Source organism: Pseudophryne corroboree, chromosome 5 (genome assembly GCF_028390025.1).
Source record: "Pseudophryne corroboree isolate aPseCor3 chromosome 5, aPseCor3.hap2, whole genome shotgun sequence".
NCBI lineage: Eukaryota > Metazoa > Chordata > Amphibia > Anura > Myobatrachidae > Pseudophryne > Pseudophryne corroboree.
In genome coordinates this window covers 328,843,554-328,860,677 of record NC_086448.1, presented here as the reverse complement: position 1 = coordinate 328,860,677, position 17,124 = coordinate 328,843,554, and the positions used below count along the sequence as shown (strand labels likewise).

At 46.6% G+C, this 17,124-nt stretch overlaps 1 protein-coding gene across 2 annotated transcripts in view; it reads right to left on the bottom strand.

The window, feature by feature from the left end:
• Nucleotides 1–17,124, bottom strand: part of DPY19L1 (dpy-19 like C-mannosyltransferase 1) — a 595,286-nt gene that overhangs the window by 274,247 nt on the left and 303,915 nt on the right. For both annotated transcript variants that reach the window (XM_063922533.1, XM_063922534.1), the window contains exon 9: nt 14,407–14,506. In XM_063922533.1, the coding sequence (XP_063778603.1) occupies nt 14,407–14,506 (100 nt within the window). The remainder of the gene's footprint in view (nt 1–14,406; nt 14,507–17,124) is intronic.

Here is a 17,124-nt window from a genome sequence, read left to right as displayed (position 1 = left end):
TACGCAGCATTCCCTGGAAAAAAGTACGCACATCCTGTAAATTGGCAAGTTTCTTTTGGAACCATACAGTTAATGCTGATACTTGCACTCTCAAGGAAGCCACCTTCAAACCCTTATCCATTCCTGCTTGAAGGAAATCTAAGACCCTGGAAACTTGGAAAGATTTTGGGTCTATATTTCTTTCACTGCACCAATGAATATAGGCTTGCCATATTCTGTGATAAATGCGAGCTGAGGAGGGTTTCCTTGCTCTGAGCATAGTTTGAATTACCTGTTGTGAGAATCCTCTTGACTTCAGGATAGAGGTTTCAAGAGCCACACCGTCAATGGCAGTCAATCCAGATGCTTGTGATAACAAGGATCCTGCATCAGTAGATCTGGACGCTGAGGGAACAGAATTGGCGCATCCATAGACATCCTCTGCAGATCTATTTACCAATGCCTTCTGGGCCAAGCCGGAGCTATTAGAATCACGGCATCCTTTGTAACATTGTAACATAGTATCTAAGGTTGAAAAAAGACAATTGTCCATCGAGTTCAACCTATTTGTGGTCTCCTATGCAGGATTATTTGGTATAAAATTTTGACTGATGTTGATTACTGCCGTTACGTTTTACCGCTCTTTTTTATAACTATAGTGCGTGACTATGCACCATAACCCTGGATATCCTTATCCATTAGGAATTTATCTAACCCATTCTTAAAGGTGTTGACTGAGTCCGCCAGTACAACTCCCTCAGGCAGGGAATTCCAAACACATATCGTCCTTACCATAAAAAAGCCTTTACGCCGTATTGTGCGGAATCTCCTCTCCTCTAACCTGAGCAGGTGTCCATGAGTTCTCTGTGTTGATCTAACCAAAAACAGGTCCTGCGCAAGATCTGTGTATTGTCCCCTTATATATTTGTAGATGTTTATCATGTCCCCTCTTAGTCTCCTCTTTTCCAGTGTAAACATGCCTAGTCTTGCAAGCCTTTCCTCGTATTCCAGCGTCTCCATACCCTTAATTAGTTTGGTCGCCCGCCTGCTTGTTTTATTTTCCTCACCACACTGGGTAGCAGGATGATCGGAGGAAACAGATAACCAGATGAAAGTCCCATTTCACTGACAAGGCGTCCACAAAGATCGCTCTGGGATCCTTTGTTCTTGACCCGTATGCTGGCACTTTGTTGTTCAGAGAGATCTATCTCTGGCAAACCCCACTTGTCTACCAGAGTCTGAAATATTTAAGGGTGTAGAGCCCATTCACTTGCTTGAATGGTGTGTCGACTGAGAAAATCCGCTTCCCAGTTTAGGACTCCTGGAACGAACACTGCGGACAATGCTGGAAGATGGAGTTCTGCCCACTTTAGTATGTGACTTACCTCCTTCATTGCTTTTTGGCTGCGAGTTCCTCCCTGATGGTTGAGGTATGCTACTGCTGTTGCATTGTCCGAGCGGATCTGGACTGGTTTTCCTTGCAGAGTGTCCTTTGCCTGAATCAGTGCCATGTATATGGCCCGAAGTTCCAACAGGTTTATTGGCAGGCAACTTTCTTCTTTGGTCCATTGTCCCTGTAACCAAAATTTCCTGGACACTGCTCCCCAGCCCTGAAGACTTGCATCTGTTGTCAGGACATCCCAATCTGATATCCAAAAGAGTCTCCCCTTGTCTAGATGGGATGTCTGTAGCCACCAGGCTAATTACTTTTTTTACCTTTTCTGAAAGTACTATGGTCTGTTTCGTTATTGTCTGATGTACTCCATTCCATCTGGCCAGAATCAGATGCTGCAGAGGTCTTGAGTGGAATTGTGCATACTCCATCCACCATGTCGAATGTTGACACCATCAAACCCATCATTCACACTGCTGAATGAATTGATATTGTTTGACTGTGTAACAACTCCTGAGTCCTTAACTGCACCTTGGATATCTTGTTCCGAGGTAAAAAATATTCTCTGCAGACTTGAATCCAATACAGCCCCCAAGTGAATCATCCATTGTGACAGAATCAGAGATGACTTTGCCCAATTTATGAGCCATCCGTGCTCCTGTAGACAAGCTACTGTCTGTTGGAGATGGCCCAGGAGCAATTGCTGGGATTGTGCCAGGATTAAAAGGTCGTCGAGGTATGGAAAAATTCTTATCCCCTTCTTGCGGAGATAATCTGCCATAACAACCATAATTTTGGTAAATACTCTGGGGGCTGTGGCTAACTCAAAGGGTAAAGCCTGGAACTGAAAATGCTGCTGGAGGATGGCTAACCTAAGATACAGTAACACTGCTATAGGACCATGTAGGTAAGCATCCCGTATATCCAGGGATACCATATATCCTCTGGTTCCATGGCCAAAACTATGGAGCGTAACGTCTCCATGTGGAACCGCGGTACCCAAATGTATTTGTTTAGCATTTTGAGATTGAGAATGGGACGAAACGACCCATTTGGCTTTTGAACCAAACACAGGTTGGAGTAAAAACCCCGTCACCGTTGTGCAGGGGGTACTGGAATAATTACTCCTGACTGAAGCAATTTCTGAACTGCTTCTTGCAGGGCTCTGGCCTTCGCCTCTACCCGAGATGGGCTGTTGCAGAAGAACCTTCGAAGAGGCTGCTTCTTGAAAGGGAAAACATAACCCAGAGATACCGCTTCTTACACCCAGGCATCTGTTGTAGACTGCTGCCATATCTGTGCAAAATTAAGAAGTCGGCCCCCTACCCTGGGGTCCCCCAGGCGGAGGCCGGCACTATCAGGGTGCGGGCTTATCTTCTGGTTTGGAGGCTGGCCCTCTGGTGGCCCAATGCTTCTTTGCCTTACCAAACTTATTGTATTGGGGTTGCTTATGTTCCCTTTTTCCTTTTGCTTTTCCTTGCGACCAAAATGGCCGAAAAACCGGACCCTTAGGCCTGGGGTTATATGTGGCAGGAAACCTGACTTTCTTGGATTCTGCTTCTGATTCCAGAATATGTCAATTCCTTACCAAACAATATTCCCAGCAAAGGGCAAAGATTCCAGAACCTTTTTTGATTCTGAATCAGCTTTCCATGTACGTAACCACACTGCTCCACGAGCAGCTACTGTTAAGGCTGATGCTTTAGAAGCAATAGTACCCATATCTATTGCCGCTTCTTCCAAGAATACAGCAGCCTGTTTCATGTGAGCTATATGGGATTCTTGCTCCCTAGAAGGTGCTGAAAGCCCGTCTTCCAGTACCTCAGCCCATTCAGCTACTGCTTTTGCCATCCAAGCTGAAGCCATAGCTGGCCTTATGACTGCCCTCGACAGAGAAAATATGGTTTTCAAAAACCCATCCACTCTCTTGTCTGTGACATCATCTAATGACGTTGACGGCAAAGGCAATATAGATTTTCGCACTAATCGAATGACATGCGTATCTACTTTAGGAGGCACTTCCCTTTTTAAACAGTCCCCAGTTGGAAAAGAATAATTGGAATCCCATTTTCTGGGAATTCTGTATTTTTTATTGGGTGTAGCCCAAGCTTCTTCCATGATTTCCGTCAGCTGATCTGATCCTGGAAACTCTATCCTAAATGTTTTGGGACGTTTAATCACAGGTGCCTTAGTTTTTAACACCGGCTCTGCTGAATCCTCTAAGGACAGAATAGCCTTCATTGCTCTAATTAATTCAGCTACATCCACTGAGCTGATACCTTCTACCTGTTCTTTGTATGCTGAAGCAGAGTAGATAGAGCTATCATCATCTGATGTATCATCCTGTGTAGCCTGTGAATTTGATGATTTATTTACACTCGGTTTATCAGTTTGTTTCATTGGAGAAGCTGTTGGGGGAGCTGCATGTATGGGTCAATAGTGTACCCTACTCCTGGTATTGAAGCTGTAGGAATTACCCGTTCAGCTAAACTGGAGAAGGTCTGTGCAAACATTGCCCAAGGTGGATCTACCTGACGCTGAACAGGGACCTGCCTTGTACTCTGCTGAAAAGCAAAACAATTTGCACATAAACCATTCTGTACCAGATCCTGAGAGGATTATACCGTTTTGCAGGACAAACGTAATGATATGAGTGTTGGTGTTACGGTCAGTGTAACCTCATCACTTTTGCCGCTCTTAGACATGATAAATAATCAGCACTTCCACAGTGTACTACACAATTTGTGACAGTAATCACTTTACCATTTAAAGTGATATCAATCTGACCCTACCCATGCACCAGCATTGAGGCTCAGAAGAAACCACTGACAAACATATATAAAGTCAGCAATCACACTAGCAGTCAGTCACATGTTATATATTCGTCATATGAGCATATTCTCAACTACAAACACATTTCAAAGTATGTAGGACTACATATTACTGCACTCCGTTCTATACAGATCTTACCGTATTCAGACGCAATGCGAAGAAAACCACAGTAATGTACACAGACTCATATGCAATGGGCACTAAACTTAACTACTCATACTAACCAAAGAAGATAGAAATTCAGTGCTGTATAACCCTTACTCAGTAGAGTGGGATACAGGGAGACTCGCCTCACTTCCAAGATCGATCAATACGTTAGCGAACACTGAGTGGATCCAGACGCTACTAGTGTACACTGTCACTACGGGAACTTTAGGTGAACACAGACGCACTGTGTACACAGACGCTCCGGTCACACAGACGCCTGTACTGTGACCGGGTCTCCTCGCGGCAGCTTTTTAGTGAACACAGACGCAGCGGCCTATGCTGCGACCGAGACCACTAGTGGTAGCGTCTGAGATGGAAGTGAGGCAACAGTTCATGGCGGGAGACCGATGGAAACTGGTCATGAACTGGGGTAGGGGCGACCAGGAGAGCGTCTGACTCTCCACCGCTGACATCAACCCTAGGGACCACAGCCTCATACTATTCCTGGTGCCTTATGATCCCTAAGGACTAGCACTGGAGCACCCATGGCGGCGCACCAGCTACTGTTTGGTAGTCTCCTCCCAAACCAGTGTGGCTGGGTCCGTATTCCCCTTCTAAGCGGAACCCATGCCTTACCTTCTCCCCGTGCTCCGGCCACAACCTGGTAACGTCTGCTGGACCTGCTAGTATATCCGATACAGACGCCCGCCGAGACAGCACTGTACCGTGGGTAAGCGTTGTTGCGACCCGGTGGAGAGTTGTTGGAGCAACTCTTTCCAATATGCGTATAAGACGCTGCTAGGAAAGATCACTCAAAAACATAGTAAGACTATAAAAAATAAAATAAGAAAGCTTAGGGCTGCCAAAAAGCCCTCTGACCATTGTCCGGCTCCTGCCGCACCAAATAAAGAACTGATTTGCCTGAGCCAGTGGGCGGGGATATATGGACGGGCCCGTTGCATCCTGGGAGGACTGAAAGCTTGTGATCGTCTGGTGCCAATCCGCTATCGCTCCATCATATCCCATTGTTATCCTGTGGATAACTTGTGGATCCAGCCGGAGAAAGTATAAATAAAGTGATATTGTGAAAAAAAACCTAAAATAAAAAGATTAACACACACTGTTCTCTCGTCTTATTTGATAATCAACTGTTTATAGAGGTTTGGTAATAATCCTCAATCATGATAAGTCTCAGTCATTTGTCTCAACTTTTTTCCAAAAAGAGCTGGGTATTATTGTCTAGTAATCACCATATAGCAGCTGCAAGGAGGGCCACATCATTTTTAAGAGGTGACTTCCCTCCTTCATATGTGGGTGACTCAACATTTACAGATGTAATTATGGGTGTGACAGGGTACAGAGTGCCATCCCACCCATTGGTTATCCAAGTTGCATAGTCTGTTGTGTGTCAAAAGATGCTATTTGGCGCCATTTGAGGATAGATGTATGTGAATATATATGTATTGCTTGTTAACTATCTGTAATGGAACTCCAGCACAATTGCATGAGACCCCTAGAGCCACTGTGAGGATATTCCACCTACAACAACGACCCACTGTTCCCTTAACGCATTATTTACACACCAGTATTTAGGATGCTGCCAGGTTTTAGGCCTCAAGCAGTAGTGGCTCATACAATTGGCTGGAGACCGCTGGATAATTGACTGGATTAGTAACTAAAGGCAGACGCAGATTGGCAAAGAGACAGTTAAAAGGAGTAACTTTAGGATACTAGGTATGTTCAGGATTCTGGAGCAGAGTGTAGCAAGGATCTCTCAGCGAAGTAATATGCAGACTATGGATATAGACTTTAACCACAAGGGTAATGTTAATCCAAGACTGCAACACAATACTTAAGCACTGGTGGAATGCACCTGAGGACTGAATACACAGATCTGTACCAGGTGTTTAGAATTCAGTAACGATGATAAAACACAATGGCTTCTGCAGTCCACAATAAATATGTGTGGACAGCTGGAGTCCAAGTTGCCTGGCAACTGCCAGGACCAGCAACCCCTATGGCCAGTGTGACAGGGCGCCCCAGTCACCTAGCAACGGCAGGGACCTGCTACAAGGATCACCCGCAGCAGCGGCTCATAACACTATCCATCACTGCAATTGCAAATTCAGGTTGAATCTGATATCGAAAATCCAATTTTTTTTAGTGTGACTGAGATAATGACATCCTTGCTTTTTGATGGTTCAATGTACACAAACTTTGCATCAAGCACAAAATTATAAAAAAATGAGATTTATGGTAAAAACTTACCGTTGTTAAATCTCTTTCTGCAAAATACACTGGGCTCCACAGGGAATAATATCAACGGGTGTAGAGTAGGATCTTGATCCGAGGCACCAACAGGCTAAAAGCTTTGACTGTTCCCAGAACGCATAGTGCCGCCTCCTCTATAACGCAGCCTCCGTGCACAGGAGCTCAGGTTTGTTAACCAGTCCAATGCAGTAGCAGGTAAAAGAGACGACAACCGCTAGTAGTCACATACACCACATTCTCACGACAGGAGAAGGTGTCAGCGGCTAATGCCATACAAACCCAAAGAAGCTAAGTGCGTCAGGGTGGGCACCCTGTGGAGCCCAGTGTACCTCACATTAAGAGATTTAACAACAGTAAGTTCTTACCATAAATCTCGTTTTCTACTGCAGGGTACACTGGGCTCCACAGGGAATAACATCAGGGATGTCCTAAAGCAGTTCCTCATGGGAGGGGACGCACTGTAGCGGGTACAAGAACCCGGCGTCCAAAGGAAGCATCCTGGGAGGCGGATGTATCAAAGGCATAGAACCTTATGAACGTGTTCACTGAGCCGCCTTGCACAATTGTTCAAGGGTCGCACCATGGCGGGCCCCCCAAGAAGGTCCAACCGAGTAGAATGGGCCTTGATGGTAGCAGGAGCTGGAAGGCCAGCCTGTACATAAGCATGTGCAATCACCATTCTAATCCATCAGGCCAGGGTCTGCTTGTGAGCAGGCCAGCCACATTTGTGAAAAGCAAACAGTATAAAGAGAGAATCAGACTTCCTGATAGGAGCTGTCCTCTTCACATAGATACGGAGAGCCCGTACCACATCCAAAGACTGCATTTTGGAAGACAATTCAGGAGAGACAAAGGCCAGAACCACAATCTCCTGATTAAGGTGGAAAAAAGACACCACCTTAGGTAGGTACCCGGAACGTGTTCTAAGAACCGCCAGGTCATGGTGAAAAATCAGATAGGGGGACCTACAAGACAAGGCACCCAAATCCGACACCCGACTAGCAGAGGCAATAGCCAATAGAAACAAGACCTTAAGGGAAAGCCACTTAAGGTCCGCAGATTCAAGAGGCTCAAACGGAGACTCCTGTAAAGCCTCCAGAACCACCAACAGATCCCAATGGGCCACAGGCGGGATGTAAGGAGGTTGAATCCGTAACACACCCTGAGTGAATGTATGAACATCAGACAGAGTGGCAATTTTTCTCTGAAACCAAACCAAGGCAGAAATATGAACCTTGATGGAGGCCAGACAAAGGCCTAAGTCCATGCCCTGTTGTAGAAAGGCCAAAAGTTTGGCCGAACTAAACTTGTAAGCATCATGATTATTAGATGCGCACCAAGCAAAGTGAGAATTCCAGACCCTATGGTAAATCCGAGCAGAAGCCGGCTTAAGGGCCTTCAACATAGTCTGAATGACCGCCTTAGAAAAACCCTTGGCCCTTAGTACGAAAGCTTCAAGAGCCACGCCGTCAATGTCAGACAGGCCAAATGATAGTAAACACAAGGGCCCTGAACGAGGAGGTCTGGTCGTTGTGGAAGCAGAAGAGGACGCTCCAACGAGAGACGCTGAAGGTCTGAGAACCAATGCCGCTTGGGCCACGCTGGAGCGATCAGAAGTAGGATTCCTCCTTCTAGCTTGAACTTCCTTATAACTCTGGGCAGGAGTGACACCGGAGGGAACACGAAGGGCAGCCGAAAATTCCATGGAATTGCCAGAGCATCTACGAGCGCTGCTTGAGGATCCCTTGTCCTTGCTCCGAAGACCGGAACCTTGTGACTGTGTCGAGACGCCATCAGGTCCACATCTGGGAGGCCAAATTTGTCCACAAGGAGTTGAAATACTTCTGGATGGAGGCTCCACTCTCCGGCATGTACGTCCTGACGACTGAGGAAACCGCTTCCCAGTTTAGGACTCCCAGGATGAACACTGCCGATATGGCTGGCAGGTGGCGTTCTGCCCACTGAAGAATTCTGGAAACTTCGCTCACTGACAGACAAAGACCGGAAGATGCCGGAAAAAGACAGGGATTGCCTTTTTGGAGCACTCTTTTAGATAAATTTACATTAAATTGATATTAGTAATTTAAAACGTAACTTTTAATAATTATCTTTAAAATATTAAGGGCGTGTGAGTTTGTTCATAACTGTCATATATATACATTCATGTGTAATTTAAGTCTCTTTATCAAGTCCCCCTGAAAAATTCATGGACAAGGATGTGTAATATGCAAATTCTTAGGTTTCTGTGCAGGGAATATTACATGACTATAAACTTCCCTCATTGCCATGCGGCTTCGAGTGCTGCCTTGATGATTAATGTATGCCACCGTGGTTGCGTTGTCCGACTGTACTTGAACAGGTCTGTTCTGTATTAAATGCTGGGCCAAGTTCAGAGCATTGAACATCGCCCGCAGTTCCAGAATGTTTATCGGGAGGAGAGACTCCTCCTTGGTCCACCGACCCTGAAGGGAGTGTTGCTCCAACACCGTGACCCAACCTCTCAGACTGGCATCCGTCATCAGAAGGACCCAGTTGGAGATCCAGAAGGGACGACCCCTGCTCAATCGTTGGTCCGGAAGCCACCAGGTCAGTGACAGAACGACCTCCGGAGACACGGAGATCACGTGAGACCTGATCCGGTGTGGCAGGCCGATCCACTTGGCAAGAATTAATTTCTGTAGAGGGCGGGAATGGAATTGAGCATACTTCACCATGTCGAAAGCTGACACTATGAGACCTAGCACTTGCATCGCCGAGTGTATCGACACTTGTGGACGAGATAGGAAGCATCGAATCCTGTCCTGAAGTTTCAGGCCTTTTCCTGAGACAAGAACAACCGCTGGTTGTGAGTGTCTAACAACGCCCCCAGGTGCACCATGCTCAGCGCAGGGACCAGGGAAAATTTCTTCCAGTTGATGAGCCACTCTGGGCTTGCAGAAACTGGAGCGTCAGATCCAGATGGCGGAGAATTTCTGGGGAATTTGCCGGGATCAACAAGTCGTCCAGATATGGGAGGATCCTGACCCCTTGACGACGGAGTACAGCCGTAATTACCGCCATGACCTTGGTGAAGACTCGCAGGGCCATGGTCAAGCCAAAAGGTAATGCCCGAAATTGGTAATGGAGGTTGCCAACAGCAAACCTCAAATATTGCTGATGCGACATTGCAATAGGAATATGCAGGTAAGCATCATGTATGTCCAGGGAGACCATATAATCCCCGGGTTCCAAAGACAGAACAATAGAGCAAAGTGTTTCCATACGCAACTTGGAGACTCTCACATATTTGTTCAAGGACTTGAGGTTGAGAATGGGTCGAGAGGACCCATTCGGTTTCAGGACTAGGAATAGTGGCGAATAGTACCCCTTGCCTTTCTGAGCCAGAGGCACCTGTACTACTACTCCTGTGTCCAGGAGGGACTGCACCACCGAATGAAGAGTTTTTGCCTTCACCTGATCTGAATGGACGTCTGTCAGGCAAAATTAATGAGGGGGACTATTCTTGAAGGATATGGCGTAACCTCAAGTGACGACTTCCCATACCCAGGAATCGGAAGTGGTCTTCAACCATTCCTGGGTAAACCATAGGAGTCGGCCCCCCACCCTGGGATCCCCCAGAGGGAGGCCAGCCCTGTCATGCAGCAGGCTTTTCCGTTTTGGAAGCAGGCTGACGGGCAGCCCAGGCCCGTTTAGGTTTGGGCTTACCGGTTTTGGAAGTGTGAGCCTGTTTGGGGTACGCCTGACCTTTTGCTTTACCTGAAGGACGAAAGGAGTGAAAGGAAGTACTCTTAGCCTTCGGTACCGAAGGAGCAGTACTAGGTAGACATGCTGTTTTAGCAGAAGCTAAGTCAGCCACTATCTTGTTGAGGTCCTCTCCAAAAAGAATATCTCCCTTAAAAAGGAGCACCTCCAGGGTTTTCTTAGAGTCCAGATCCACAGACCAGGACCGTAACCAGAGAATCCGACGAGCAAAAATGGACGTAGTAGAAGCCTTGGCCGCCAGAATACCGGCATCAGAAGCCACCTCCTTAATCTAATAAGATGCTGTGACAATATCCGAGAGACATTGTCTAGCATTATCAGAAAAGTTGGATGGCGGCTCTGCTTCCACCTCCTGAGCCCACACTTCAATAGCCTCTGCAGCCCATGTTGCTACAATAGTGGGTCGATGCACAACACCTGCTAGGGTGTAAATCACTTTTAAACAGCCCTCCACGCGCTTATCCTTTGGCTCTTTCAGAGAAGTGACAGTAGTTACAGGCAGAGCCGAGGACACCAGCAGCCGTGCCACTTGCGAATCCACTTGCGGGGTTGTTTCCCAATTTTTACTTAGCTCCGCAGCGAGGGGATAGCGAGCTAGCATCTTCTTGTGAGGTGTGAATTTCTTTCCTGGATTTTCCCAGGATTCGTGACATATTTCAACTAAATGGTCAGAATGAGGTAAAACTTGCTTAACAACCTTCTGACGTTTAAATCTATCTGGTTTCTTGGAGGTAGCATCAGGCTCTGGGTCATCAGTAATTTGAAGAATTAGCCTGATAGCCTCCAATAAGTCAGGAACATCCACCTGAGAGACTGATTCCCTATCAGAATTATCTGGATCAGTGTCTGTGGGGTTAGTATATATGCCTTCTTCATCAGACGAGGTGTCTGGGACGTGGGTGGATTGTGAGGAAGTAATGGCCCGCTTAGAGGACCCCTTGGTCTTAGGCGGACAAGGGTTAGACTTCTGTTTAGTCAGTGAGTGGTTCAATTGCTGCAACTGAGCGGAGAGTTGATCTGCCCAAAGGCGGATTAACTGCAGGGACCATAAGTGGTTGACCGGCATAGGAGGTCCCATAGGGGGCGCAAGTCTAGCCACCAGCATACTTAATAACGTGGAGAAAGTAGACCAAGGTGGGTCGTTATGAACTCCCGTTGCTACAGCTCCAATGAGAGGTAAGGAACCCCCAGAGCCTGAACCCTCTGCTGCTATGTTTTCCTCTAATATGTCTGCAGCATCACCACCACGCAATGTGGGATCAGCCCCAGCTCCATCGCCCGTTGTAGCTGACATGTTTGAAAGCTCAATTCACAGGCAACCCAGTACAATATCAGCAGCCTAATACCTTAACAAGAACCCCCTGTGCAGTGTATGAGCACAAATAGAGAATTCAAGAGGTATATGGTGACTGAAAATCACAGAGAAAAATACACAGTAAGTATATCCTGTGAAACACCTATATTAAACAATAACCCTGACGCACCTAGCCCCCTCAGGGTACAGAAAATAGTGATAGCATTCTGATTGACATACTCAAAATGGAAGTCACGCAGCAGCTATATGCACACACACACAAAGTCACATGTACAATGCAGAAATTATGACGTAATAAAACTGCACTGGACTAGCAATACAAAGTAATACTAAGTACAGCTATATAATCAATAGATATAACAGTGCACAGTAAAGACTTGATGTATATCACAGGGTACTTGTACTAAATAACACTGACTAAATGCACTATTTCTTAAGTAACACTGTTAGCAGACATGTAGAATACTCAAGTGTCCTGTAAAATGCACAGCGCTGACATGCAGGCGGCTATACAGAGAAGGATTTGCCCAAACAGTCCCAGGATCAGCTCAGTTTGAGGTAATGGCGCCCAAACGCTGACAGGGAGTGAGGGAGATGCAGCTCCATGGCGGGAACATTTACTCTAAATGGCACCCTGTGGCTGGGGGAGGTCAAAGCCTTATCCCCTTGCTGGGCTTCACCACCGGGTACTGTGGGCTATGTAACAAACGTTTTTTAGTAAAACCGATCTGTGCCCTTGCCCTGGTGGTCTAGTGGGGTCCCTGTACTACCACAGTGTCCACGCCAGCGCGCGCGGCCCGCCTCCCACCGGCCGCGCCGGATCGCGGTTTCCAGCGGGTTCCGCCTGGGGGACCCTCTCACCTCCTCCCAAAGTGCGGCCACGCGAGCCTGGAGAGCTGCGGCGGGGTGTGTGACTGACTGAAGCAAACTGGAGCCTCCGCTGTAAGTACCTGGCAACCAGGGCGCAGGAGTATACAGCACCGCTGGGGGAGGTGACGGAGCTGCAGCAGGAGATGTCTGACTGACATCTAAAGGCCCGTACACACTGGCCGATATATCGCGGGTCCGTCGGCCAGTGTGTACGGCCGATACGTCTGTGAACTCCGTCGTTCACAGACGTATCGCGCCGTCCCCGCAGCACAGCCGACGGCCAATATATCTACCGATATACTGGCGTGTCAATGTGTGTGTACGGGCGGTCGGCCGACTGCCCGTACACATGCTGCGGTGGCCGGCGGTGATTGACAGCTGAACTGGGCGGGCGTGTGTACATGCCCGCCCAGTTCATGATGTCAGTCCCCGACGGATCGGGCAGTGTGTATGCTCAACACACTGCCCGATCCGTCCATAGATATATCTGCAGATCAATTGATCTGCAGATATATCTATTAGTGTGTACCCACCTTTACACACACACACAGTGTTTCTGCTGCAGCCCTTGAAGTCTTCAGATTTCACTTAAAAAAGCTCTTCTGAGGGCTGCTGGAGCAGCCCTACCCATTGTATGCCTGTACTGCATGGCACTAACTACAAAACTGAGCTCCTGTGCACGGAGGCGGCGTTATAGAGGAGGCGACGCTATGCATTCTGGGAACAGTCAAAGCTTTAAGCCTGTTGGTGCCTCGGATCAAGATCCTACTCTACACCCCCTGATGTTATTCCTTGTGGAGCCCAGTGTACCCCGCAGCAGAAATATTGTATAAAATTACATTTAGGCTAAATATATATATAAGGTATATATAAATATTAATATATATATATTAAAATATATTTAAAAATATAAATGTATAAGGTGCATATGAGGCCTAAATGCATTTCGTGTTTAGACTTGGGTCCCATTCCCAAGATATATCTCAATGCAAATATTCCAAAATACGAAAAAATCTGAAATGCAAAATGCTTCAGGTCCCAAACATTTTGGATATGGGAGAGTCACCATGCATTTGATTATTTTTCTTTGCAGCAAGCAGAATTCACATGTTAAGTCGATGAAAACCACCCTAAGGCATTACAATACTTTGTATTCCTCTGTAAAAACAATCTGTAGGCACTCTCCAGATTGCATCAAACGTAACCATGTGCATGACTTCAGAAACAAGGAAAACATCTCACAACCTACAGATTGAGCCTTCCTTATCTATGCCTGACTAGCTGCAGGCGTGCACTCCCGCCTTGAATAAGCGATCCGTCCGCCTAGTCACGCAGGGAGTGCACAGAGCCACTTCCCAGTGTAAGTGTCTCAGTCTGGGCGCACTCGCCCGCCCGGACGGAGACGCTCTCCATTCAAGTGATTGGGGCGCGTCTCCATCTGGGCGAACGCTCCCGTCCAGACGGAGACGCTCACGGCGGCCAGGCGGGTGCGCCTAGTCACAGACGGAGCCACGACTAGCGTGGCTCCACCTGTATATGGATAGCTCTTGCTGAATAATTAGCATCTATGCAGCAAAAACAAGAAATGGCTATAGTTAATGGATAAAATGTAACTGTCGTATGGTGCAGAATCAACAACTAATGCCATAGTAAAAAAGGTACATTTATAAAATACAATTCATCTACTGTATTACAAAGCTACAAAGACATTGTTAAAAAAAAAAAAGGACTAAAACAACATCATGTTCAACCTTGCCTACCAATGAGGTGTAAGTGTAGGTGTGTGTCATTTTATTTTTGTAAATTCACATAAACAAATATCTTTTGGAAATCTCACCTGTGTTAAGAGAACAAACTGGGCAAATTGCCAGGGAAGCATAAAAAATACATTAGAAACACCAAGTGCAATCAGGCTTCTTCTACCAATATATGGCGTCCTTGAAAACAAAACAAAACAAAAAAAAAAACATTTTAAGAAGCAAATTAAAGTGATAAAAAAAATATTGCATATTACTAGAGGCTGAAAATAAATCTTGTTAATAAAACATAATTAAGCCCTAAGCACACTTAGGGGGGAATTCAATTATCCATGGTAAATTACCTTAGGTGAAAAAGGGTGGTGGACTTGAGCTACAACGCCTGGGGCTATTCAATTCCAGCCAATTCCACCTGAACCTACTTAACGTGTTAATGGGCGTGAACACACAGACAGCGGGACGTAATGGAGTCTGAGATCGCTGGAGGTGCGGGGATGCCGGCCAATCTAGGACATTTTTTTTAAAACATGCCTTGGAAGTGATTGCCCCTTTAAAAAAAGTCAGATCGGCCAGCATCCCGCACCTCCAGCGATCTCCATTACATCCTGCCAAGAATCCATGAAAAGTTCACAGATGAGTGTGTTAACTGAGTAGCGGCAACCGTTAACCCTGTAGTTAACAGGGGGTTTTTCACATCTATCTAGACGAGTTAAAAAAAAACACAAAACATTTTAAATGCATCCGGTGGGTTCCCCTCGCCCTGGGGATCAATTAGCTTGTGGTAAATTACTGTGATATACTAATTGAATTCTCCTTTTAGATTTACAATAAACAAGAATGACTTTTGAGTCAATCTTTTAAATATAGACTGAAGCAAAACACAAACATATAAAATAAAGCAAATAAAACCACTTCTAACAGTAGCCAAGTTAAACCTTTTGCACTTGAGTGCTCTTAGAAATGTGAATATATTAATATTAAAAAAGGCTTTAAAAACATATTAGCATTTCCATTTTAATGAGAGCAAATAACCCGTAGGTCACTAGTTTTATAGTGTACAAATAACACTGCATTTATAACATCATTATTTATTCATTTCTAAAAAGTTCATGAGAAAAAAATAAATAAAAAGAAAGCATTGAATATTAAATGGTATTGCCAAATTACATTTATGCTGTACTTACAGCACTAAATATATAAGGGCATAAATTAAAATTATTAACTGCTGCAAACAAAAAGCTATGTACAGTATGTAAGATCACAAGAAAAGTTATTGCAAATCACAAGCTGTTATGCCGCTTGTGATCCCGATTCGATCCCGATGGTCGGTATCGCAGGAGAAGACAGACTGTGCAGGCAAGTCAATCCTTGCTATATCGGTGTACTATCTAGTGCATATCACAAGTGTTTCCAGTAGCCTGCGATACCGATCTGCGTCATCAGAGCCACTCCCTGCCGTCCATTTTCTTCATTCACTGCGCGGCGGCTGAGAAAGCTACACGTGGAGCAGCGGGCAGCAGAAAACGTCAGGAAAAATGGTAAGTATCAGTAGCGGGGCGGGGGGGCAGCACTGGGAGGCAATGTATCTGGCACTGGGGGGCAACGTGTTTTTGGCACTGAGGGGCAACGTGTTTTTGGCACTGGGGGGCAACGTGTTTTTGGCACTGGGGGGAATTTCTGTATCTAGCACTGGGGGGCATTTCTGTATCTGGCACTGGGGAGGGGGGCATTTGTGTTTCTAGCACAGTGGGGCATTTCTGTATCTGGCGCAGGGGGCAATGTGTTTCTGGCACTGGGGGCATTGTGTTTCTGCCACTGGGGGGCATTTCTGTATCTGTCACAGGAGGGAAAAGTGTGTTTCTGGTACTGGGGCATTTGTGTTTCTGGCACAGTGGGGCATTTCTGTACCTGGCACAGGGGGCATTTGTGTTTCTGGCACAGGGGACATTTGTGTTTCTAGCACTGGGGGCATTGTGGGTTTCTGGCACTGGGGGCATTGTGGGTTTCTGGCACTGGGGGCATTGTGGGTTTCTGGCACAAAGGGCAATGTGTGTATCTGGCACCGTGGGACCTTTCTGTATCTGGCACCGTAAGGCATTTCTGTATCTGGCACCGCGGGGCATTTGTGTTTCTGGCACCATGGGGCATTTCTGTATCTGGCACAAGGTGCAATGTGTGTTTCTGGCACTGGGGGCATTTCTGTATTTGGCACCGTGGGGCATTTCTGTATCTGACACTGGGGGGCATTTGTGTTTCTGACACCGTGGGGCATTTCTGTATCTGGCACAGGGGGTAATGAATGTGTGTTTCTGGCACTGGGGGCATTTGTGTTTCTGGCACTGGGGGGCATTTGTGTTTCTGGCACCGCGGAGCATTTCTGTATCTGGCACCGTGGAGCATTTCTGTATCTGGCACAGGGGGCATTTCTGTAACTGGCACAGGGGGGGCAATGTGCGTTTCTGGCACTGGGGGCATTTGTGCATTTGACACTGGGGGGCACTTGTGTATCTGGCACCGTGGGGCATTTCTGTGTCTGGCACAGGGTGCAATGTGTGTTTCTGGCACTGGGGGGCATTTCTGTATCTAGCACCGTGGGGAATTTCTGGATCTGGCACAGGGTGCAATGTGTGTTTCTGGCACTGTGGGGCATTTGTGTTTCTGGCACTGGGGGGCATATCTGGATCTGGCACCGGGGGGCAATGTGTGTTTCTGGCACGGGGGGCAATGTGTGTTTCTGGCACTGGGGGGTATTTGTGTTTCTAGCACGGGTGGACATTTCTGTATCTGGCACACGGGGC